Genomic DNA, 27767 nt, shown 5'->3' with positions numbered 1-27767 from the left:
TTCCAAAAAGAATAAAATGATAACTCTATAATATGACATTTGGCTGTCAGCGACCTGAAGTTGAAAAAAAAATGTTATTTAAAATGCATTTATGTTACAAATATCCATCAAAGACGCTAAGCGAGATGAATATGCTAACATTACAGATAAAATTAACAAGATCCAACCATCCGCCAAAATGTAGAGAGACCAAAAATACAATTCTCAATATTTTAGTATATATTTCAGTTGTGCTGTAGGGATCTCCCCTCAATACATAAAGAACCAGCCCAGAGATGCTGCATAAAGCTACACTCGCTTAACAAGTTGATATTCCAGATTCTCCTGTAATGTACACTTTTGAGAAAAGCACAGCCTTTCTCTAAAATCTATATACAGCTTCTAGCCATCACAACTTGACGACATGGCTCTCTAAAACTGATAAACTGAGATCTTCTCTTGATTGTGATCGTCGACTCTGCAACCGCATTTGACCTCTGTGAGGCGTCCACAAGGGTCCAGTATCAGTTTGTATTTGCCCCAAATTGCTTGGAAAACACAATCCAACTGACACAGTCGACTGGTGCTTGAGAGAATCAGCATGTTGCACACTTCCACCCGCAAGGCTTTGCGCAAGTCCAAATGGTTGCTGACACCCTGAATTTGAAGGGCTAAGTGGTATCTTTGCTCTTCCATCCCCTGAAAATAATGAAGAAAAATAATTCCAGTTACATTACAGAATATGATGCTTGGGAAAACACAGACAGAAATCATATACAATTTGCAACATCATGATTCATAACTGTTTTAATTTCATTTCAAGGAAGAATAAACAACATTATTAGAATTACATGACAAATGAATTTGGAAGGTTTCCTGTGATGAGATCAATAAAGTAGATACAAAATCCTTCTTGTAAAGTAAAACTAAACAATAGAAATCTTAATGGCGACCACATGAATTTCTATCCCATCCAATCAGGATTAGTAGACTGAGCATGTTATTAAAAGAAGCAAAGCTTCTCCCCCGAACCACTTATAGGGAAGGCAGTTTCACAACACATGAGACAGAATAAAATGGGGGAAACTAGTTGAAGGATCAAAGCACCAAAGACAATAGAAACAGATCTACAAACTGTAGTCCTGGACTTAAATTTCAGTTCAATGATAATACATGAGAAGAGTAGAACATGCAGCCTACCTCCTACAATGGATGTCAGCCCATCCCCTAGAATTGCCTTATTTGATCCTTTTTTAGTTTTTTATAGTAGCTTCAACCACACCAGTTAGCAATTCTGGAAATGAGTTCAAACAACTTTAGGAAAATGGAAAAGAAGAGATGAAATTCCTCATTGTAAATAAATGTCAGTTGCATCAGAACCAAGCCCATAAAAAAAGAAATCCAATCAGATCCAAAACGTATCCATGTTTACAGTATGTGTAAACAAAGCTAAAGCTTTTGGAGAGATGCAAAAGTGGTGAACTTCTATTCGATCCTTGCTAATTCTGTCCATGATATGAACAACTTCCCCATATAACTCCGTTTGTCAAGAATAACTTAGAGCAATGCCTTTGGAGAAAAAAGGAAATGATAAGCAAATAATGAGCATGTAAGAGGTTGGGGAAAGTTAAGCCTAGATCACACGGGAAACACATTCAACTTGAGTTTGTCACCATGTTGATGGTTATCCCCTGGATTAACTACCTACGAAGGTGCACTGTCTTCGATATCTCTTGCATGTAAAATTTTCCCTCAATTTCCAGGATCGAAGAAGTATGCATTGTATTAAATTATAACCAAAATTGGAATCAAACTATTCTAATGTTAAAAACTTCTTCTGAATGTCACTCATCAGAAAAGGAATGCATTGCCATGGATCAGTGGCCAATGAAGAGGAGCATAAAAAAAATAGTGACAAGCATGATCTGCAATGTTACAATTGATGTTATAGCTCAGATCTTTTTGACACATTTCACAAGCAGGGAACAAGGAAAGAATCCTGAGCATATGACCAGAAACAAGGGTCAACTAAGATGCCCTAAGGCACATGCCAAGAAACGTGTTGGTGTGAAAACAGAACTAGAGAGGACACTCCTTTGTGACCAGATGCTGAAAAGAGTCATGGCTATGCAGGTTAGCCCAGTAGCAAATTTAGGCACTATGGATCTGGTCTTGAATAGAAAAAACGAAATAACTAATTGCTAGATTCCTGTTTGCATATTAAATACAAGGGGTGAAAAACATATCATTAATAATTTCTCAGTACTACAAGGTACCTCCAGGGAAATACACTTGCTGTTTCTTCAATTTGGTCGCTTCTTTAACATAGTTACGACACATACTAATGACCACACAACATTTCAAATTCAAGTTAGCCTCTTTTCCTAAATGACTATCTCGTCCGTAGAAAAGATCAGCTCTATAAACTCTATTATAAGGTTTATTAAGGAACACACACATGGTATGACTTCTACATTTGAGAAATATATGTGTTTTATAATTAAACAAGCTTTGGGAAGTATCCTGTGTACAGTGTTAAATCTTTTATATTTGCTTTAAGGAAGGCATGCTTTTTGAAATTCATGGAATCTCCAAATGTTTCATTGTCCACTTTGACTGTTTGACATAATCCAACAACGTCAACAATATCATGTAGAATGTCATCGAGTATCCCATTCTTCATATCCACAGTTCTTGACTCACGCAAATGGTGCATCAAAGGCACTTGGTTTCATCCTTGTGAACAAAGCATCCAGGAAGGGAGGCACCTCAGCTCACTTGGAATCCCAGAAACCTGATTATGAGGAAACATTAGATGCAGCCACAATGCCACATTATAATATACCCATTTTCCACACAATACTGCCATAGGTGTTCCCAATCATCTGAAACACTTCATAGACTTTAAACCTGTTCTGCATTTAATTGTGTAGTAATCACAAAAATGAAAAATGTGGAACAACAATAGCCAAACATATCAAGAGCCCATGAGCTTTTAGTCTTGAACAGCTCATGACCTGAGGATGCCTCTTCTGTGGTTTTACCCTTGTTGAGATTAGTGGAACATGAGAAAATTAATTGACATCCTCAACGGGAGTGAGCTGACTTTATTCCACATACTACAGGTTCACATGTACAGATCCTTTGTTGTGTGTTATTTTTTCATGGAACAAATCATCATCATGAGTATAGTTACAGAAATTATAAACTATTGCTAATACTCAGCTGAGCACTAGTCCAAACTAATCGTATTAATCTTCTCAAAACCTTTGGCAAACCAAAGACAACCAAGCATGGCACTCAAGCAACAAACACTTGTAAATTCAATAAGAAACTTAAGTGAAAATTTTATGCAAAAACAGGGGAATCAACATTTCTGTAACCACGGAGGTTAAAAACTTGACATAAGCATAAGATGCAGCGAAGAGTAATAAATGCATAGCCTCTGAAAGAAAAGAGAATTAAAAGGCAACATAAACACAAACATATAGAGGCAGATTGTCAAGTGAGTGAAGGAAAAGAAAAATGATCAATTAAGATTATTCAATTGGTAAAATAAGTTTTTTCTGAGTTAAGGATTCTGTGATGTGAATAACTTTGATTAATTTTTTTTGGATCCATCACACTGAGTTTTTTGAGTTGATATTTGGAGGCTTCGAGCCAGCAAGTGTTTTTTGAGTCCTGATGGTGAGCCACTCTGGCTGGATCAAAATGTCAACTCAAAAAACTCACTGTGATGGATCTGGAAGAATTTAATCAAAATGGCAAAAAAACTGTTGAAGATGAATAATTTAAAGTTTCAGTTACAGAGCTTACCAGAACGACTTGGAGAAATTCCATTACCGATGGAACAATGCAGCACCTAAAGTCCAAGTAATGCTACCAGACCCCACAACTACTTGTTGCTCCTTCAATTGCAAACCATCTCTCAGGAGTGATACTATATATGGAGCACGAAAACAATATTGTTCTATAAAAGGCTGTGGAACAACACTCCGCTCAGCATCTTGCCAAGTTTTAGTGCAGAACTCCCGACCCTTCTCTAGAACATCATTAAATGAAGCAGCAGCAGATAGATTAAAAAACTTGAACACAACAAAGAAACCTGACATAGCATAGAATTGCCCTTGAGATTGTTGCTGCTGATCACTGATAGCACAAGGATGTTGTTTGCAGTCTGTCCCTGCCCCCGAATGTGACCATTCAGAGGCATTTATGGTTGATTTCGCTAGAGCTTCACATTCTTCCCAGTTGGGCTCACCAATCAACTCAAGCCCTACTCGAGATTCTTCTTTACTTATGTCTCTTCCACCAACCAGAGGACTTCCATTCTGGAGTAAGAAAGAACACTGAGAACATGAGTATTGCTGTCTATAACCAGCATGTATGCAAGGATGATTGAGATGCAACTGACCACCAGAGAATTTCCCACTGTCAGTTTTTAAATTTTTTCTGAGTAGAAGTACAACGGACTTTTCAAAGGCATCATTTAGGCCATAACCTGTAAGAGAATATGCATTTAGATGGCGTTCCATTGTTCCAATGGTCAGATTCAAGCCATATTTAGATTCAAATGTCACCTGTAATGAGGAACCCCCTAAGTCAAGTGCACCAAACGTCTCCAGAATCGGCATATTCTGCAATCTACCCATCATATAATTAAGAGCTACCCATCCATAGTAAGCCTCTTCTACCCCAGTAATTATCCTAACCCAGTTTCTTCGACACATAAATGGAGATTCTTCTAGAATTGACCATGCCTTGTCCAGGATCCATTCTGAATCTGAACTTGGCATCCTGCGAAGCCCTGCTGTGGCCAAAAGGAAAAGAGGGCTATTTTTATGAGCATGAGCCGGTATTTGCTTTTCAGCCCACTGGAGCAGTGGTTCCATGGCTGACCTCAACCCTGATTCATTGTGTAAAAGTTTATCAAAACCAGGTTCAGTTTCCATGCGATGATAAGCTCGACCATTCTGTTGCCTTGACTTGCCATCAGTACCTTCAGGAAATGGGCGCAGCACCATTGGAAGACTCCCTTGATGCTTGCCATCATTCCGCACCCACTCATACACATAAACTCGGGTACCAGTGCTCCCACAGTCCAAAACTATAGAAAAATGTGATGCCTCTGTACTCCGATAAAATTTTAACCAACCAAATCCCGCAATGATCAGAATTAAAAGCATTAAGAGAAGTAAAAACCCAACAGCCACCTTTAACCAGCATTGTTTTCTCAATGGTGTTGAAGGTAGGCCCTTCTCCTTTGAAAAGCTAGTGCCTCCTCCTGTGCCCTCCCTTATCGATGAAGGTTTTGTTCGAAGAATACCAGCACCGCTCAAGGCTAAATCCCCTTCTTCAGAACCAACCTTGCGGTATGTTGAGAAGTCTTGGAGAGACGATGAAAGCCACAGGCCACCTGTCTTTCCATAACCTGCCCATGCAGACCTGAAGGGTGAAGCTAAGGGCGGCAATGCAGAAGATGAAACAGAAGAGCCAGAAGCTGATGAAGATGCAGAGAAATGACTCGCCGATGATCTAATGGTTGGAGTTTATTTCATCGTCTAACAATCGATCTAAGGGCCCATAACGAGACACCGCGGCACGGAGGGGAGTTCCTCTCAGAGGGAACGCCTTACGGCGTAATTACAATAAAATATCAAGAAGCAATGCTGATTATAAAATTAAAATAAAATATCATGAAGTATAAGAGCATGGATCAGAGTAGGGCTAACCAACATCCTTATATCCCGGGATAAGACATAAGTGCGCGTCATCATGGACTTGGCCATCTTTGTCGGCCCATTGGTTTGAATTATGTTTGTTGTTTGAAGTTGGTTTGAATTATGTTTGTTGTTTGAAGTTTTGTTGTATATTCGATATAAAAAATATTGAATAAGATTTGTATGAGTGGAGATTTATTTTTGTTTATTATGAATATTTTTAATTTATACGTTTTGTTATAATATTATGGGTCAATATTACATTATTATGTGTTAAAAACTATAATTTTAACATTTGTTTATATTATATTTTTTAATTAATTAATTTAATTAAATGACAAAAAAATATTCTACAAATATTAAAATACTACTATTCATCTTATAATTATTAAAAATAAACTAAAATTTTAAAAACGCGTCAAAATAAATACATCTATCTACATAATTATATAATTTAAGTTAATTTTATTTTATATAAATTAATTTTTTAAATGGTATTTTCTTTTTCTTTTTTTGTATTTTCAATCATTATAGATACTATTAAATTTTAGTAACATTTATTTATATCTTTTCTTAATGTAAAGCAATGTTCCAGGCCGTGTGGACTTTATGTGCAAAAATTAGTTTTGAATAGTTATAGTTACCATTAAATTTTTTGTGGCATTTATGCAATATATATATAAAGCAATGTTTTAGGACGTGTGGATTTTATGTGCAAAATGTTTTGTGCTAATTTGTTTGTATGGTTGAACCCTTTTACTAGACACGTAATTTTGTGAGGTGTTGTAGAAGATGAGATTGTGTTATGTGATAATATAGATATTGTATAATGTTTATGGAAAATTTTAGTGGTGAATATTTATAGATGGGCTAATTTTTTATGTTTTTTTCTAAAAAAGAGATTTTCCAATTTTTTATTTTTTCTAAAAATTATTTTACATTAAAAATCACCCAAATTTTATAGACTATATAAAATTATTATAAATTTGAATATTTTTTAGAAATATTGCCAAACTTTTTATAGTTTGCACATTAGGAACTAGTAAGATTCACAATGTTTCTAAACTTTAAGATAAATTTCCATCCTTCAAAATTTTTTAGACAATGTTGCTTTTGCTAATGTAAGTCCATTTTCTTTTTATGTCTTATTGAACACGATAATAATAAAATGGATAATATTTGCAGGAAAAAAATTTAGTGATGGATGACATTATTTGAATGGAAAATTATAGTAGGGAAAAGTTTTGGTGAAGGATGGTATGTTTTTGTTAATGTGATGAATATGAGAAGTTATGTGCCTTATATAGTAAGGTAGCTATTTTGATAAGTGCATTAAAGATGCTTATATATTTAATGAAATAGGGACATGATTTTCATGAACTATCATATATTGGTTGAGATGGGTAATAGAATTATTTACATTGGACATGATCTTCATAAAATATTATGAATTTACTAGGATGGATGACAACATTATCTCATATTGGATAGTGAATTGTTAAGGTATGCTTGAATAAGTTTCCTATAGTTGGGTGGCGATGATGTAGCATCACTTGCGATGTCATGAGGATTATAACTTGGGTTCCATTAGCACATGTCCATTAAGGGTATTCCATGTGTAGATAAAAGGAGAGTATAATTATTTTTTTTAATTAAAGTATTTATTGATAGAAAATCAAAATGTAATTGATATCATCTTGGTTCGCCTTGGTTTTCCACTAGGAAAGCCAACCAATGGAAAAACCTTAAATTTTCCAAAATACATATATGAGTGTTCAAAAACCATGAATATGCACTTAAAGTTTCAAGCTAATCCCTTTGCTACTTATCCTAGGACCTATGGTAGCCAACTTCACATAACATCTAGAGATGAAACCAAAATTTAACTAGCAAATCATGTCGAAGGATAAGAGTCAAAGGGGGGAATTTCAATGTGATCCTTGCCTCTCTTTGGATAATATATTTAGTTTAGAGTGAGGTGTAGCTGATATTCAATGTGCTATATATGATGATCCATGGATTTCATTGATAGAATAATTTCATCTAACACTAAAACACTTTCCTCCTTCACTTCATTGTAGTCCAATAGAACTATGTCTACCAATGTCTTCATTTGATAGTACAACTCAATCATTTAAATATATTATTTATGTTTACATTGGGAGTTCACTATATGAGGGACCCAAGTAGCCACTTCACGCACTACATCTATGGATAATAAACAATTATGATGAACTCTTACTTTTCTCTCTACCTCCTCTATATTCACTTCCCTACAAGCTTAACAATCATCATTGATACCACTTTGTCACAGACCCAATTCCCTCATTGACTTCTAGAAGTTATGAGGAACCCACTCTTTTTTTTTTGTTTTAGTATATTGACAATAAGCTATGATACAACTTTGTCACATATCCCTACTAAATTTATCCAAACCACACTTGCAAAAACTTCATTTGCATCTATAAATAGTTTTTATATAAACCTTTCTTTTAATATTTTGTATGCAACCAATTAAGTAGTCTTTTTCTTGAAAGCATTTTGTGAAGCATGTTGTATGAAATGAAATAAGAAATATTTCTATGATTCCACTTGTAATATACAAATTGAAATACACCACTCAATTATGCAACTTTTGATTTTTGTCTTTGAGGTATTTTATCAAATAGTTTGTATGCAAATTGTAATAAAACACATTTAAAACATTTCTTCAAATTTATTTCATAAAAATAGGAAAATATGAGCTACAATAGTATTATCATAAAAAATTCTATCATACAAAAATATTATCCCTACCCACAAAACAACATTTTCATTGGGGGTTTCATAAAAAAAATTGTATGCAATGAACCATTAAACCATATAAGCATTTCTTCAAACACTTTGCATACAAACTTATCTAGAAACTTCCTCAAGGAATATATCCTAAATTAGAGAAGTCCAAGTTCTGAAAATTGAGCCAAATGATGAATGATGTTTTCCCTCACTATGGTCCAAATTTCAACTTCTGGAACCTCCCATAAGAAACATTATAGTCGAAATTCCACACGGCATGTTTGATGCATGATTTTATGATCGTCAAGAAAGCTCGATGTCCTCTAATCATATATCCTAAAATATTCTGACCCATGATTTGAAATTTAGTCTAGATGATTAGCAAGATTTCCCCTCACTATGGTCCAAGTTTCAGCTTCTAAAAACCCGGAGGAAAAAATGACAAAAAGAAGTTATAATAAAACTTCCAACATGGCCTATTTTATGCATGATTTTAGGAGCTTCAAGTGAGTTTGAATTCCTTCGATCATATATCCTAAAATATCATGACCCAATATCCGAAAGTTGGATGAGATTATCAATGGGCTTTCCCCTTACTATGATCCAAGTTTTGGCCTCTAAAACCTCCCAATACAAAAGTTAAAGTAGAAATTCCAACATGGCCTATTTAAATATTAATTTAGGAAGCCCAACTTCCTATACATATTTCCTAAAAGATTTTGACCCAAGATAAAAAAATAAAAAAATAAATAAGTAATAAAAAATAAAAAATAAAAAAAAAATTGGACAAAAGGATTAACAAAATTTCCCCTCACTATGACCCAAGTTTCAACTTTTGGACCCTCCAAGAATAAAAGTTATAGAAAAAATGGAAACATGAACTATCTAAAGAAGAATTGAGGAATCCTATCTTCCTCAACCAGTGTTGTTACAAGAATTTAATACATACAAAAAGCTACAACAAAATAGTATAACATCTACAACCATGATATATTCGTTGAATGGCAAATGCATGTACACATAAACGTTTTCAAAAGAGTAATTAAATAATCATGCATATCACTAGCCCATGTATTCCAAAAATATCATTAACATGTAAAAAAATATTTATCTATTGTTGAAAATTGGCAATAAGAAATTGCTAAAAATAGAAGTTCTAAAAATAGCAGTTTGGGCATCAGTGCTGGATTGGGCAATAGGGAATGAAAAATGGAAGTGTTAAAAATAGAAGTTCTATTTTTAGAAGTTTAAGTTGGATTCTTATTTTTAGACAGTCCCTGGTCTAAAATAGGAAGTAAAATTCGAATTTGGTCTTACCAGTAGTTTGAATATTAATTAATTAATTCTCCATGAGTTAATTAGTTAAGAAAAATCAAACTTGCAGTCTTTGTGAGAACATGAAATAATTTCTCCACTAATTGGGGAATGTGTCCTTGATTTGCTCCACTCATTGAGGAATTAAGGATGAGTTCTATATTAATAGGACCAATTGGCTTAGTTTAACATAGTCAAGTTCAGTTAGATTAATTTAACAAGTTGTTAAATTAATGAGATACAATTTGTTAATGCTTGCATGCATGTGACAATTGTTATTTTCAGATAACTATGTATTCACTCATGGATAACTGATGCATGTCAGTTCAGACAGAGACCAAGTTGAGATTAGAGAAGGGACAGTGTACTATCAGTTGGATGAATATTTTTCCTATAAAGGAAGCTCATCTATGATGAGGATTTATCTCCTTCAAGTTTGTGCAGTTAGATCAGAGGCTAGTGAGTGTGTGAAGAGGCCAATTCACATAGGTGGCAGCATTGGACGCCAAGGAAACTTCACAAGGAATAAGGGGGCTTGGAGGGCAGAGGAGAATGTTTGTGAGAAGCCTTTGGCTGTCTATGAGCAGTAGAGGGATTGTACTGAGAGCTAGATAGCTTCCAAGCTAAGGCTTTGTGTAATCCGGACTATATTTCCACTTGTATGATAATACAAAGATGGGATTTTAGGCAGGTGCTTTCCCCAGGTAAATTCTTTTGTGTTATGTGTGATTGATTCCTTCTTATCAGTTATACGTGTTCTTATTGATGATGCTCATGGTTGATTAAGCTTTCTCTAAATTGTTTGTAGAAGTATATCAAGTGTTTTGCTATAGTACATTGCATTACCAAGTTGATCTACAGGTGGGAAATGTCTACATGGTATCAGAGCTAGTTGATTTGTAGAAAAGTTTATACATGGTATCAAAGCTAGCTGATTTGTAGGAAAAATTCTACAAAATTCTACATGGTATCGGAGCATAGGTGATCAAGGAAGAACAATATACTGAGAGGAGATTTTGAAAGTTTTGAGTTTTGGGCCGAGAGTTTGCAGACAAGATCTGAAAATTTTTGTACAAAATTTTCAGAAATAAATAGCAGCTTTGGATTCCTTGCGGAAAAATACCCAAAATCAAAAATATTTTTCAAAGTTCAATATTTTGATAAATTTTAGAAGATGCATGCAAAGCCTTGAGGAGCAAGGCAAAGGTTAGAGACTTGGTGGTTGAGAGGGAGAGTATATTACCTCTCAACATGCAGCACCAGAAGAAGTCTCAGAAAATTGTGGAGGAGCCACGATTGGTCCAGAAGCTTCAGTAGGTTGTGGAGCAACCACAACAAGGGAAGATGAGAGGAGATTGAGTAGAGACATCTACTCATGCAGAGACCTCCAGTAGGGGGAAACTTCAAGCCAGGTCGGTAGAGGGATCACATGCAGCCATACCTCTAGGTAGGAGGTGGGGCGATTGTTTAGTCAATTTAGTGTTGTCTAAATTGCTATCATAAATTGTCAACCCGAGGCTCGTAAGATGATGAAGTGAAGTGTACAATATATACTTAAGCAGCCTTTCCTAGTTCTTTTTGTCGTTTTTAGTTTGTGTTTGACTTATCTTTCTAATATGATGTGATGAAGTTATAAACAAGTGAGTGAATGTGTGTGTATGTGGTGATTTCTAAATGCTTCTTGAACTTTTTAAAGAGAAATCTTGAAAAGTGACTTGCAATGGAATTGAAAGTTCAAATGAAAGCAAAGCATTAAACAAAGTGACTAATGGCACTAGTCCACTATCTATGCTGCTGATAAGAACAAAAATAGCATCTATGTTAACTCAATGGAAAGTGAAAAACACTACTTTAACTGCAAAACTTAAATGACAAATCATAACACTTCATTTTTCCTTAACATTCTGCCTCTAGCTGAAATTGTTCATGTGAAAAATAGTTAAGAAGGAATCAGTAATATGAGTCCAAAAGCTAATCAAACCAAGCTGCCACTCAATGATATTTTGGTCCAATAAAGGTTAGTCAATTATGATGAGAAGACCATCAAAAGGTTAGTAAGCAACTTGTCAAAAACTTGATAAAGTAAACTAGCAATGAAACTAAGTAAGCAAGGTAAAAATCAGCAGCTAAGACAAGACAACTTCAAATACCATCAGTGATAAAAAGAAATAAAAACACACTATCCCGGGCTCCTAACACACCTGCATAAACAAACTGATCAGTTTTGAAAAGTGCTGGAAATGTAAAGGCATGAAATCAAACTGTACATTATTATACATGTGAAAATGAAAACAAAGAAAGGCAGGAAAATAAAGTTAAATGCTACTGTACATAGGTTGTGGCAGATGGGGGCCTTCCATCCACTCAACCAGCTAAAGATTAGCTACGTAGAGATGAACAGGAACAATCTTCTTATATTAAATCAGCATGTCAAAATACAGTGAAAAAGTGCTGTAAAAACAGTCTTTAAAACAGAGTTTGGTAACCAAAATAATTACAGCAATTACAATATTAAAAAGCTAATCTCTAAGCGTTGGCAAACGCTTTATTTATAGGTACAGGGACAAACTGTCCTCTGCGTAAACTAAGCAACTACAGTCTTGACTAATTAACTATGCAGCAACACGCAGGCAACTCCGTGCACGTTTGGAGGAAACGGTCATCATGGGGAGTAAATCTATGGTTAGATCCTGTCCCTTGCTGTCTTCGTGGCGTGGAGGAAGTGCCAGCTGTGGTTCCGTGTCTCATTTGCTCATGCAGAGCCGTGCCACCATTTGGAACTTTGCTGTTTGACCGTGGTTACATCTGCATTGACCTGGGGTATATATGAGCGAGTTGGCGTAGCTGATAGCACACGAACCATGTACACAGTCATACCAACTTGCCCATGTGGCCCTTTCCTTTGGAGGACACGTGGAACATAGCAAACAAGAAAATGGCTGCGGAATCTCTGATCAGCTGCGGAAACGCTGTATTAGCTGCGGAATTGCAGCACTTGTACCAAAATTATAAACCAACTGTCAATCATTAGCACAGTCAACAAATCATGTTAAAAAGACATATAATGCAATGAATTGAACAAGTTGATGGAGGAAATGATGACAGAAGAGAGGAGTAGGAAAAAGCTGTTGGGAGGATAGGTAAATGAGTGCAGGTTTGAGGCTCAACAGCGATGTGGAGTGATCGTCCAATGGAGGAGGGGTAGGATCCTTGAGGTACCCAACCTCTTGGATGAGACCTTTCTACGGGAGCCCTGATGTGGAGTAGGAGGAACTGACTGATTGTGTAGAGACAGATGCGGATGGAGCGGTAGAGAGAGCTACAGTGCAGGGAATCCGAGGATAACGCAGAGCATGCAGGTTGCAGCAATGTGAGAGGCACAAGTGTGTTGCACTGTGCAGGGCAACACAGAGAAGGGTTCAACGGTGCGATATGCATGGAGATGTTGCAGTAGCGCAGAGATTAGAGAGGGAGCACATGTCAGTAGCAGTTAGAGCTTCAGCATCAGAGTATATTTTTAGCCCAACAGAGTGGTTAGTTGGGAGTTTTCTTGTTCCGAGAGTTGCTGGAGCAACCACACTTGGTAGATGTGTTGCATGCAGAACATTCCAAAGGTACAAAATCAATTTTGAGAGGAAGCCTTTCTTGTTGAGAAGGAGTGTTGAAAATTGGCAACAATAAATTGCTAAAAATAGAAGTTCTAAAAATAGCACTGCTAAAAATAGCAATTTGGGCATCAGTGCTGGATTGGGCAATAGGGAATGAAAAATGGAAGTGCTAAAAATAGAAGTTCTATTTTTAGCAGTTCAAGTTGGATTCCTATTTTTAGAAAGTCCGTAGTCTAAAATAGGAAGTAAAATTCGAATTTGGTCTTACCAGCAGTTTGAATATTAATTAATTAATTCTCCATGAGCTAATTAGTTAAGGAAAATCAAACTTGAAGTATTTGTGATAACATGCAATAATTTCTCCACTGATTGGAGAATGTGTCCTTGATTTACTCCACTGATTGAGGAATTAAGGATGAGTTCTATATTGAGAGAATCAGCTGACTTAGTTTAACTTAGTCAAGTTCAGTTAGATTAATTTAACAAGTTGTTAAATTAATGAGATACAGTTTGCTAATGCTTGCATGCATGTGACAACTATTATTTTCAGATAACTGTGTATTCACTCATGGATAACTGATGCATGTCAGTATAAATAGAGACCCATTTGAGATTAGAGAAGGGATAGTGTACTATCAGTTGGATGAATATTTTTCCTATAAAGGAAGCTCATCCATGATGAGGATCTCCTTCAAGTTTGTGCAGTTAGATCAGAGGTTAGTGAGTGTGTGAAGAGGCCAATTCACATAGGTGGCAACACTGGACCCCAAGGAAACTGCACAAGGAAATAGGAGGTTTGGAGGGCAAAGGAGAAGGTTTGTGAGAAGTCTCTAACTTTCTATGAGCAATAGAGGGATTGAACTGAGAGCTGGATAGCTTCTGAGCTAAGGCTTTTTGTAATCCAGACTATATTTCCACTTGTATGATAATACAGAGATGGGGTTTTAGGCAGGTGCTTTCCCCGGGTAAATTCTTCTATGTTATGTATGATTGATTCCTTCTTATCAATTATGTGTGTTCTTATTGATGTTGCTCATGGTTGATTAAGATTCCGCTAAATTGTTTGTAGAAGTAGATCAAGTGTTTTGCTTTAGTACATAGCATTACTAGGTTGATCTACAAGTGGGAAATTTCTACATGGTATCTGAGCTAGCTAATTTGTAGAAAAAGTTCTACATGGTATCAAAGCTAGCTGATGTGTAGGAAAAATTCTACAAAATTTCTACATGGTTTGTGAGAAGCCTTTGACTCTCTATGAGCAGTAGAGGGATTGTACTGAGAGCTGGATAGCTTTCGAGCCAAGGCTTTGTGTAATCCGGATTATATCTCCACTTGTATGATAATACAGAGATGGGGTTTTAGGTAGGTGCTTTCCCCGGGTAAATTCTTCTATGTTATGTGTGATTGATTCCTTCTTATCAGTTATATGTGTTCTTATTGATGATGCTCATGGTTGATTAAGCTTCCGCTAAATTGTTTGTAGAAGTAGATCAAGTATTTTTCTTTAGTACATTGCATTACTAGGTTGATCTATAGGTGGGATATTTCTACATGGTATCCGACCTAGCTGATTTGTAGAAAAAATTCTACATGGTATCAAAGCTAGTTGATTTGTAGGAAAAATTCTACAAAATTCTACATCTATTACTAGAAAGAAAGAAAAATAAAAAAACATCTACAACCATGATATATTCATTGAATGGCAAATGCACGTACACATAAACTTTTTGAAAAGAGTAATTAAATAACCATGCATATCACTAAGCCATGTATTCCAAAAATATGATTAACACATATTTTTTTTTTTAATCTATTATTGAAGAAAAAAAGAAAAAGAAATAAATAAATAAATAAATAATGGGAATTAAGGTATGGTAAGCCATGTTCCTCCCCACCATATGGTTAGTTGTGCTACAATTTTCCTCATACCTGACCACCTATTTTAGTAGCTACAACAACCCTAAATTGGTTCTCACAGGAGCCAAATTTAAGGTAACCTAAGAAATTTATGCAACCTAGGCCCTACAACCATTATTCAACCCTAGAGCAGAAATGCATGTCAATAGCATAACTTGGAAAATTTATGAAATATGAAGGGCACATCACATTTTTGCATTGAATCGCATCACAAACCTTTAGAACATCACAACCTTGTATCACAAATTTCCATCAAAAACATGTTGAGAAATCTAGGGCACGAGGAGTTAAAAGATTTTTCTTCTTGATAATTCCTTGTGATATACTTTTACTTCTTATCTTATAGTCTTCTCTTTGTTATATTATTATTATGTTCTTTTCATCAAGGCAATTACCAATGTGCATAATAGAAGGCAAGTGACACAGTATGTAGGTTAGTGAGGCAGGGCCAAAACCTCTCACCTCTTGAGAGGAAAACCTGATCAATATTATTCTTATAGGTATTCAATTAACGAATACCAATAAAATGGCAAAGACCCTTGAATATAGTATCCTCCCAAGAACCTTGTCACTAACCTTGATGTTCTGCCTCTTCTCTTCCTTGACCTCCTTCTAGATGTCAAACTAATCTCCCCAACTTCTAGAGAAACTAGGTGTCTTTCCTTCACACTGCCTCTTCTCAGCACCCCCTAAAGAAACTTGGTCTCTAGGATTTTACTAGTCTCTTCTAGAGAATATTGGTCTCTATCTCAGTCACCTAGAGAATCTCGGTCTCTTAGGTTTACCCTAGAACAAAAACCCTAGTCACCTTAATGCATCAATAAGTTCTTCCTGTGATCTTCTTGTGATGTCTTCATCTCTTATTTCTTCGCATGAGAGAAAGTATATAACCCAAGACAAGTCCTAGAAGAATCCTTCATTAATTGATCCCATAAGAATCATGTCTTTGATATCCCTATAATAATCCTTTCTTCGTTATCCTAGAAGAATCCTTTCTTTGCTATCCCTGGAAGAAACCTTCTTTGCACTTCTTGTTGCTTGACTCTACTTTGCACTTCTTCTTGATCGAATTCTTGTTGAGTTTGTTGCCTCTAAGTGAGGCCAAGTTTGGCTACTTATACACCTCTTCTCCTATCCCTTCGCTGACATGATCTTAAGTAGGTAGGCCGACATCTTCTAGCAAGTTCTTCCTTCGTTGTAGGCAGAATTGAAGAGAATAAGTGAGAAGGTCTTGGAGGATACTTTACATAGACAAATTTGACCTTTTACAATGTGTAACATGACTTCATTATATGAGAATGACTCTGTTATTTTATGACTAGATGACAAATAATTCCTAAAGACTCTCAATGGGAGTCTTGACTCAAAAATGAAATCTCTTGCTTATGAAACCCATGAAGCAAGAAATATGATAATTTTTATTTTTCTTATTTACATCTCATTACATAAAATCATAATTACATGTCATTATGAAGACCGAACATATTTACACTTTTCAACACTCCCTCTTAACTAGAGAGGTATTCATAATGGTACTTGGACATTCTCAGTCTGAAGAATTTCTGATAAGAATAATTTGGATTGGTAACTCATTTGTATAGCATCATATCAACCAACATTGTGAAATAGAAAGGCCTTGACTAAAAGATCCATCTCTCCACAATATCTGGGCTCAATGATGGCGAGACCAATGATTTATAGACACTCTCATCATTGTCTCTCTCAGAAAATCCCCTACCCGAGTACTCAGGGTGTGTTCCATGAGGACTATTCCTATTTTGGACTCCCCAATCCTCAAACAATATCGGTCCTCCATGATTGTTGTTCTATTGGATGCCCTATCTCATCCTCAAAGAGTATCAAATGCCAAATAATTACCCAATCCTCCATTCTGTCTTCCCAGGTGAAGAACTGAATGATGTGTCTATCTCTCCCTCTCAGATAGGGCGGACATATTCCAATAAAGGAATGTATTCATTCCTATAAAAGAAATGTACCTAAGCTCCCTCTTGGCTTACGAATTTCCAATTTTCTTCCAAGTAAGAAACTTCTTTCCAGGCTCCCTTATAACTAGGGAACTACAACAACTCCTCATGTGGAGATCATGGAACAACCAACCTCTTGAAGATCTCCTTCCCTTGATGTCATGAATTTAATCTTCATCATGGAGTCATCATCTTTTGGGACTTCTTCATAGGGTATAGACTATCCATCACTTTCATTCACGACCCAGTCATGTCTTCATTACTTTCATCAGAAAGTGATTCATCCTTTTTTCCATATGGATTTGCTTCATGTCATGTTTCTTTCTTTATGCCATATTTTCAGGAAGGATCCTACACCCTTCTATATTGTTTCTTTGGAAGTCATCCACAGATATCCCCTTTTCCAGTCTCATATAATCCCATACATATATTAGTTTGAACTGAACAATTGAATTAAAATTACCTTTGTGATGGTCTCTTATCATGACATCTTCCTGTAGGTATCAACATCTTGCATGCATGTTGACACATCTCATAAAGATATTCATTGTTAAGGATTTCTATCTTTTTCTAACTCTTATTAGAGTCTTCATATCATTCGGGGAGATATTCCAGTCAACTCTTCTCGGTCTTTGATGTTGAATTCCTTCTACCTTTGTTGCATATTTTACAATCTCTTCCTTTCTTTTCACACACTTCGTTCCAGGAGCTTCCAATCAGAGTTCCTTAAATGTAGTCAACTTCCTCATGATTCATATATTATGTTGATTTCATCTAGCGTGACTTATGCTTTTCTACAATCTTTTGGAGGAGGATATACCTTTTTTTTTATCATGTTTCCCAAGATGGAAATAGTGATCCATATTATCTGCAACCATATGAGATGACTTTCATAATAGTATATGTAAGCATACATAGTTCGTCTTTCCTTTGGGTCATCCAGACTTCCTGCAATAGCTTCCTTTGAGTGAAGGATCTTTATCCTATAGACCTGCTTCATTGTTATTTCATCATACAACCATCCCTTGAATCCCACGAGTTGGAATTCTTGATGAAACATTTTCTTCCTTTCTAGATCGGTGAATCCTTTGATAAGGATTCCATCAAAGAAACATGAGGATCTTTCATATCCTCACCCATCATATGTTTCCTTATTGACTATAGTATGATGATCCCAATCGATGATGGCCTCTACTTCTTTCTATAAGTATCATTAAGATTTCAATGAGGTTTTCAAGAGCGCTTATTCAATATAATTTATTCCAAATATTCTTTTTTCCTTCCCACTATTGAGTCATGAAATGGGTATGTAATTACTATTAATATCATCATTCTTTTCCTTTATTATTATCTTTTCTATATCCTAATGTGTTAATATATTAAAGAATTATGGTAAGAAATGAAGGAATTATTTGCAGTTACGACTTAGCTAATTATTACCCTTCTTTATGCAGGAAAACAACAGAAGGGACAAATGTTGTTCCCTAATGAAGGAACAACGAAAATCAACAAGCCAAGGAAGGAAACTGACAGTTACGGTCAAGGCTAAAGACGAATCAAGGAGATTAGCGCGAGAAAGGGAAGGATGTCCAAAGTTGGAAATTAGTTGTGAATCCCTCAGGGTCGGGAGATCATGAGGGATCGCATTTACCATTTATCTTTTACCCTTTCTGATTATAAAAGGAGACAATTGTAAAAAGAAAGGGGAAGCTCTGTTGTTATTGAATTTGTAATTTTAATTATAGACTCTCACTGTTGAGAGAACACAGTCATATTGTAATGCTACTTACATTTGATGATTAATACATAAGTGTTTTTGTTGTTCCCTCGAGCTATCTGAAGTAACTTAACAGTATTCGTTGGCGGCTAAGGGCCTGACCTCTGTTGGATTCAACTGCTTTCTTTGTATCATGCATTTCCAATTCTCGCAAGCGTGATGGTTTGATAGTATTATTTCTTTCTGTGATTTTATTTCCTTCGTTGTTTATTATTTTCGTGTGTTGATAGAATATCTCTGCTTTATACGATTTACAACATTATCATTTAATTCAGTTCATCTTTAGATTGCGTTACTTAGATAAATATTCAGCTTGATGTAACCAACTGTAAAGAGTTTAGCTATCGCTGCCGGACTCTCAGATTGATACTATTGCTATTTGGATTATTTACAAGAGATTTGGTTTTGATTTAGATTAAATCAATTAAGAAGAGAAGAGTTATTACTATTGTACTCTCAGCTGATCCCATTTCGAATTTCTTGAGTCAGGATTGATTACACTTTCGGTAGAAGTTTGAAGTTCAGTTGTTATATTCCCTTTAATAATTGCTATTAGAAGTTATTAGATGCATCCATTTACTCTTGTATTTAAAGACCTATACTACAATTTAGGAAACATTACTCTCTGAACTAAATAGCAGCCACATATTGTGTACACTCTTGAAAGAAGAAGACTTTCCTGGGTTGATAATTAATGTGAGGATAATTAGGAGTTTTAAAAGGCATCTGTTATCACCCAACATTTTGGCGTTGTTTCCGGGGAGAGTGTAGCCATTTCTAAAGAATGATGTACATTTGATGCTTGTCTGTTGAGAGAGAACTTGGTATTAAAAATGGAAGGTAAGAACCTGCGTACAGAGCACGTAAAATGCATGCTCCCCCGCCCACTTTCTAGCAAAATTGTTAGGAACTTAGGGTAGAGATAAACATTTGAATTGTTTGCACGAATGACTAAGAAGAAAAGACCCAAAAACAATCCAATTCCACTACCCAAACCTGAAAAATCTAAGGGGTCGGTGGACCTTGGACGATCAACTTTCATAGACGACATCTTAAAGAAAGCTGAATCTCAGCCATCAGTAGGTCCTCGAACAGTTGCTTCCAGACAACCTACTATCTCCCTTCAGGCCACAGGCTCACCATCTGTAGCCTACACTGAGGTCCATAGTAAAACAGAAGGAACTGAGCAGAGTTTTCAAGATATTGAAAATTTGCGCCCAGGTCCCTCACAAGAAGGGAATTCTTGTAATATTCGTGAAGGAGGAGGAGAAACAGGGGAAATAGAGGAACCAAGATCCCCTCAAAGAATAATTGAACAAGGAACACTCAGTATCCCAGATCGAGGGAGTGTTGTTAAGATCAATCCCACCCCTAGTCACCCTAGGAATAACTCTCCAGAGATTCCAGAAGGGTACTAGCATATATTTGATCAAATGGCCAACCACCCACAAGCACCCCAGATCTCTACATTATAGTATCCCATTGTTGACACAATTGTCAACGCACCCATGAAAGCTATTCCTCTCCAAAATATTCCTACCCTTCATGGACTTACATCAAAGGATCTAGATGCATTTCTATTTGAATTTGATGTATTATGTCAGGGTTATGATTATACCACCGACCCCCAGAAACTAAAATTGTTTCCCTCTATGTTAAAAGGAGCAGCCCTGCATTGGTTTATGGGGCTAGGTTGGGGTATAATAAATGATTGAGATCAAATGAAAACCACTTTCGTTAAAAAATATCAGGACTATTACAGATCTAGGGAATTGAAAGAAGAAATATTCCAAATGGTAGCAAGACCTATGAAACATTGGAAGAATATGTGGAACATTTTCAATATAACCTCCAGCGGTCTCCCTATGCAACTCTACCTTTGCCTGATAATGTGTTAAAAACTACATTGATTAAAGGAATAAAAGACCACTAGGTAGAGACGTTAAACATTATGGGTAAAGGTGATATGTATCAGGAAGATTATGCTAATATTATTAATTTGTGTATTAGGTCCTCAAGAGGCAGTACAAGATTGAAACCAGCAGAACGCGACATGACCACCAGGGACATCAAAATCTCTAGCGGGAACATTACTCGTGCAGAAATTGGAAACCTACTAGAGGATTTCAAAACAGATATCGTGGGAACTTTGACGACACAATTGGACATCATGCAAGCCAAGTAGAAGCAGGCTGAAGCATAATGAAACTTGGTGATATTTTTTCCTAGACATAGGAAAAATCATAGTCATAAAGAGTGTCAGCTGGATATGCTACAAACTTGTGCCATATGTACCAAAGATCATGCAACAGAAATCTTCCCATCACTCCCAGGGTTAAAAGCAGTCTATAAGGAGGCATAAGAAGAAACATAACCATTCTACCTACTAAATCATCGTTGCCAATGGCAACCACGATAAATAGGTACGCCTACTGAACCATCTTCTTTCTTGCAATCCTCGCAATTCAATTCACAACAATACCGAGGATCTATGTGGCATAACCAACCATGTTTTCCCAATTGGTCACAGCAACCATTCCCTATGCCACCTTGGGCCAACCTATCAAATCAAAACAACAATTGGCCAAATTCCTCTTACTTTCCACCATTCTGGCAAAATAATGCATATCCATCTCAATGGCCACCCTCCACCTCACAAAACCATAGTTAGTAGTCAAGCTGGCAAAAACCTACAAACCAGCCAGCAAGAACAATCACCCTACCTCAACCTACACTGCCAGCACCCTACACATTGCAACAGAACCCTTAGACCAACCTACGCCCATAGCTCCGAGCCTAGCCCAACCCGAACCCCAATAATAGACCAGTCCACTCTATGCAACTTATTGAAGGACCGGAGCTAGAAATTGAGTTGAGGGAGTGTAATGAGCTTAAATTAAGGTATGGACGGATAATAGAGTCAGAGGGGGATAAAAATATACAAATTGAAGATCTGTTACTTGTAGAACAAGTACCACAAGTGGAGAATACGGTTAAACAGAAAACTCACGATCAAACTATCACCTCTTCTCCACCATTCCCAAAGAGGTTAATTATACCCCACTCAATCGAATATCCCGATTTTGATCTTCTGGGAGAATTGAAAAATTTGTGTGTAAAAATACCTCTCCCCCAGGCTATTCAAGACATTCCAATTTATGCAAAAACTATTAAGGAATTGTGTACGAAAAAGCCGAAGAGGAAAATAAAAACTACCCCAACTATCCATGTAGTCGGTACTTTGTCTGATTTATTATCAGGCAGAGAAACACCGGTAAAATATGAGGACCGAGGAAATCCTATAGTCATGGCACAAATAAATGGATGCTCCTTCCCCAATGCATTAGTTGACCTACGAGAAGCCATCAATCTTCTTACAACAACGACCTGTCAAAAACTTGGCATTACATCCTTGGATCCAACCACAACCTTGCTGGAACTGGCTGACCGATTGGTCGACAAACTGAAAGGCACATTACAGGATGTAATGGTGTCTGTAGATTCCTAGGAATACCCAGCAGATTGTTTGATCATCAATCCTAGAAAATGGCTAGACGGACACCCCCTAATTCTAGGAATACCTTGGTTAGCACCAACAGATGCTTACATAAGCTATTGAATAGGCAACATGACTATAGCAAGAGGAAGTAATGTGAAGAATTTAGACTTATGTCCTCCAACTCAGCCAAGTTTAACAATAATAAAAACTAGAAGACAACTTGTATCATATCTAATTGAAAACATTAGATCACCACTAACTATAGAAGATGCTCTCAAATTCAAGGATCAACTAGAAGATGACATCATTAACACTTACATTAACCAACCAGATGTCGTATCCCATCCAAAATGTCACATGATCGAAGCAGCCCTGGATAACGAAATTGAAAAAGATCCCTTAAAGGATATTAATGACTAGTCAATACCAACAACTTATGTTTATAATAGAAAAACCATAGAAACTAAGCCAAGGAAAACCTTAAATATCATCAAAAACCTAACCAATGATCAGGAGCAAAGGCTTGTTCAACTTCTAAGAAAATATAAAGAGGTCTTCGCATCGATTTACCCAGACATGAAAGGGATTGATCCCCAATTATGCATGCACCAAATCTATACAGAGAAAGATGCCAGGCCCATTCGACAACCTCAACGGAGGTTAAACCCTCACCTTAAAGATATTGTTAAAGATGAACTACAAAAATTGTTAGATGTAAATTTCATCTATCCCATATCTGATAGCAAATGGGTTTCTCCATTAGTAGTGGTGCGGAAAAAGAATGGAAAGTGGTGTATATGTGTTGACTATAGAAAGCTTAATAAAGCAACCCAAAAAGACCATTTTCCCCTTCCGTTCATTGACTAGGTCTTAAACACATTGGCAGAAAGAAGTTATTTTCTTTCCTAGACGGCTTCAGAGGCTACAATCAAAATCAAATTTCCCCTGAAGACTAGGATAAGATGACCTTTACCTGCCCTTAGGGAACATTTGCCTATAGGGTCTTACCTTTTGGACTATGCAACGCACCTGCCACATTCCAGAGGGCTATACTCAACATGTTTTCAGACTTGATAAATGAGGGGCTCGAAGTGTATATGGATGACTTTACACCTTACGGAGATGACTTCGAGCCAGCATTACAAACGCTAGAGAAAGTTCTGCAAAGATGCATTGCCACCAGGCTCTGTTTAAGCCATGAAAAATGCCACATGATGATGACTGAGGGCCTCATCCTGGGTCACTACATCTCAACAACTAGAATTCAAGTAGATCCAACAAAAATTTAGATCATTCTTTTAATACCTACCCCTTCCACACAAATTGAGGAACATAGTTTCTTGGGATTTTTTGGTTACTATAGAAGATTTATAAAGAATTTCTCTCAAATTGTTGCACCATTATATTCATTAACAGGAAATATCGATTTCATGTGGACTGAAAAATGTGACACTACTTTTGAAAATTTAAAGCGACTAGTATCAATAGCCATAGTATTACGGGGCCCAAATTGGGATTTTCCATTCCAGACTTCATCTGATGCATCAGATACGACCATTGGAGTAGTTCTCGGCTAGGAGGAAGATAAAAAACCGTATGCAATATATTATATCAGAAAGAATCTGTCTCTGACTAAGTTGAGCTACACTCTAACCAAAAAGGAGTTTTTGGCCATAATCTATGCTATTAATAAATTTGGATATTATATAACAGGATACCCTATGGTTTTGTTCATTCATCAATATGCTATTCAATATCTAGCTAATAAATCTGTTACAAATGGGAGAGTGACTAGATGGTTGATCCTTTTGCAGGAATTCGACATAACAATCAAAGATCGACTAGGAAAGGAAAATCCAGTAATAGAATTCCTTTCACGTATGCCAAAGATAGATAACTCGGCAGTAGTAGAAGACCAGTTTCCTGATGAACGCTTATTTGTTGTCACCGTGAAGACACCATGATACATGGATGTCGCAAACTACCTAGCAGTGGGAAAATAACCCAAGCACCTGATGCCCCATGAAAGAAAACAAATAGCATAATGTAGCACTTGGCTCTCTTGGATCGGAGGATATTTATTTCATACAGGAGCCAATATGCACATTCAAATATGTGTCAGGGAAGACGAAGTCTTCGACGTCCTGAAATCTTGCCATGATGGGCCTTGCGGTGGACATTTTGCAGACCGCAGAACTGGTCACAAAGTCTTACATATGTGCTATTATTGGCCCACCATTTTTAAAGATACCAAGAAGTTTGTCCAGGCATGTGATAGTTAAGAATGGGATGCCCCAGGCAGTCTAATGAGATGTCCCTCCATCCGCGGTTAGTCATTCAACCTTTTGTGTGATGGGCGCTAGATTTCATTGGTCTAATAAACCCATCATTTAATAAAAAGATGTACATACTAGTTGCAATAGAATATGTGACTAAATGGGTGGAGGCAGAAGCGTTACCGAGGGCAACGGAAGACTCAGTAATCCACTTTCTTTTCCAATTGTTTGTGTGATATGGCTTGCCTAGAGAAATAATCACAGATGGAGGGCCACAATTTATAGGCCATAAGATCGCTACAACATTTAAAAATCATCATACCAGGCACAAAATCATAACTTCATACCACCCGCAGGCAAATGGCCAGGTAAAAAGCACCAATAAAGTAATCGAGGCAATACTCACAAAAATAGTCGCACCGCATAGACGTGATTGGGCTACCTGATTGCCAAAAGCCTTGTGGGCATACCGCATTACATGGAGAAATACCATGGGATATTCCCCATATCAGCTAGTGTTTGGCAAAGAACCTATCTTCCCAATCAAATTTGAAATTCAGACATTGAGGATAGCATAGGAGGTAGGCTTGGACTTAAATGAAGCACAAATTAATAAGCTACATCAAATCAATGAATTGGATGAAATCCAGCTATCAGCTCTTCAGCATACTGCAATGATCCAACAACAAAGAGCGAAATGGCATGATGCCCTTATCAAGAAGAAGATCTTTCATGAAGGTGATTGAGCACTTCTTTATGATTCTAAGTTCTAGGATTTCTTGGGAAAACTCTAGACAAGATGGTTAGGCCCCTAGGAGATACAAGAGGTGCATGATAACGACACCCTCACATTAGCCACCATTGATGGATCTGGCTACTCTTTTAAAGCGAATGGACATCGAGTATGCCTCTATCATAAACAGCTTACCAGGGAGTCATTTTGCCAACAGTTATGGGAAGATTCCACTATACAAATTCTTGTTATGGAGGGAAACCCATCCACAACATCGGTCCACTGAAGAATTTATTTGTTACTGAAAATTGTACATAACTTTCCCTTTCTGTTTGATTGAAATTCCTGTATATAAGTTTGTTTTCTTTCTCTATTTTTCCTTTGTTGTTCCCTCTAAGGAACAACTGTTGTTCCCTCTAAGGAATAGCAATGTTCGTATGGATATTATTTTTGTTGTTCCCTCTAAGGAACAACAATTACAAGTAATATTTTTTACTTCTTGTTTCCCTCTAAGGAACAGCAATCTCGTGTGCAAAATTTTTCGTTCTTTTTCTTCTTGTTGTTCCCTCTAAGGAACAACCATTGTTCCCTCTAAGGAACATCAATTTCATGTGCAAAATTTTTCGTTTGTTTCTTCTTGTTGTTCCCTTTAAGGAACAACTGTTGTCCCTTCTAAGGAACAGTCGCTGTTCCCTCTGAGGAACAACAATTTCGTGTCCACTATTTCATTTATTTTTCTTCTTGTTTTTCCCTCTAAGGAACAGCCACTGTTCCCTCTAAGGAACAAGAATTTCGTGTGCAATTTTTTTTTCCTTGTTGTTCCCTTTAAAGAACAGTTGTTGTTCCCTCTAAGGAACAGCTGATGTCCCCTTTAAGGAACAACTGTTGTTCCCTCTAAGGAACAACAATTTCACATCCAATTTTTTCTTTTTTTGTTGTTCCCTCTAAGGAACAGTCGTTGTTCCCTCTAAGGAACAGTCGTTGTTCCCTCTAAGGAACAACAATTTCGGTATGTAATTTTTTTTTCTTCACGTTGTTTCCTACAAGGAACAACTGTTATTCCCTCTAAGGGACAGCTATTGTTCCCTCTAAGGATGTTATAGCTCTAATACCACTTATTATAGATCTGATATACAAATATATGATAATGCAAATAAACCCAAGAAAAACAAGATCCGAATATAGAAATGCTTCTTTATTAATATCAAACCCTTAAGGTAGGGCAATACCATACATTCACTCCTTAAGGAAGGAGAACACTCCACAAGCCATATGCCTGTTCATATAATAATCCTTGACCTCTCTCAATGGGGAGTCTCTAGCCTCTATATAGGCCTCATACACACAATACCATGGGTCATTACCATGGTTCCCTTAATACCATCTATCTAATACCATGGGCCCATTACATTATTACTAACTACTTGTGGTCCCTTACATGATACAGGTTAAGCACCTTATTTATTACTATGGCCCATCCCATTATTACATTATTCCCTTGGGTACCTCCATTTGTACCCCATATTATCCCTCCTAGATATACTACATTCCACCCCCCCTTAACATGTTTCATCCCCGAAACATGGGAAGAACTAAAATAATAAGATCTACTCAAAAGAGTAGTCCACTGGTACCATGCACGTGCATCTAGCCATCCAAGAGAAAGGTGAACCCTCGATCTCGTTGGTGCCTCGCTCGCTTGAGATGGAAGTTGACCTTGGCAACTCTTCGGTGTTGATGTGTAGTAGGTGTATCTTTGCTCCTCTCTATCTGTCATGCAGGGGTTGTTGTCCTTGTGGCTAATTCGTTGCCATCTTTTTGGTTGTTTTCTTGCGGGGTGATGTGGGTGGTGTTATGTTGAAGTGTTAACCAACAATGTATCTTTATTTAATTCACTACCTAATGGAACCTGATGGGTATCTGGTACCTGTTGTTGTTTCTTATCTTTCAATATTACTTCAACCACTGAGTCCCTCTCTGATGTAACATTTTCTGCTTTAGCCTCTACCTGTTTTTCTGGTACCTGGTTTGATGTTTGTGTGTGGTTGTTGACCATCAATGGCTAATCATCTGATATGTCAGTCCTTGGAACATCTTCTTTCTTCAGCCTTCGTGGACTCTACCTGTTTATTGATGGAAATATCCTGTAATGTAGTTTTCTTCTTTTTATACCAGAGCTTCAGG

General features: G+C 36.7%; 1 protein-coding gene across 1 annotated transcript in view; it reads right to left on the bottom strand.

The window, feature by feature from the left end:
• Positions 1-548: 548 nt before the first annotated feature.
• LOC149232994 (putative apyrase 7) overlaps positions 549-27767 on the bottom strand; it is a 120823-nt gene continuing 93604 nt past the window's right edge. The window contains exons 4-5 of the mRNA XM_089382073.1: positions 3796-5514; positions 549-678 (exon numbers count right to left, since the gene is read on the bottom strand). Coding sequence (XP_089238199.1) covers positions 3819-5514 — 1696 coding nt within the window. The 3' untranslated portion in view covers positions 549-678; positions 3796-3818. The remainder of the gene's footprint in view (positions 679-3795; positions 5515-27767) is intronic.

This window comes from Pinus tabuliformis, chromosome J (genome assembly GCF_031772625.1).
Source record: "Pinus tabuliformis cultivar Carrire ecotype Pingquan chromosome J, CPIR1, whole genome shotgun sequence".
In the NCBI taxonomy this organism is placed as follows: Eukaryota; Viridiplantae; Streptophyta; class Pinopsida; order Pinales; family Pinaceae; genus Pinus; species Pinus tabuliformis.
The sequence above is the reverse complement of the archived record's forward strand: the minus strand, read 5'-3'. Positions and strand labels throughout refer to the sequence as shown.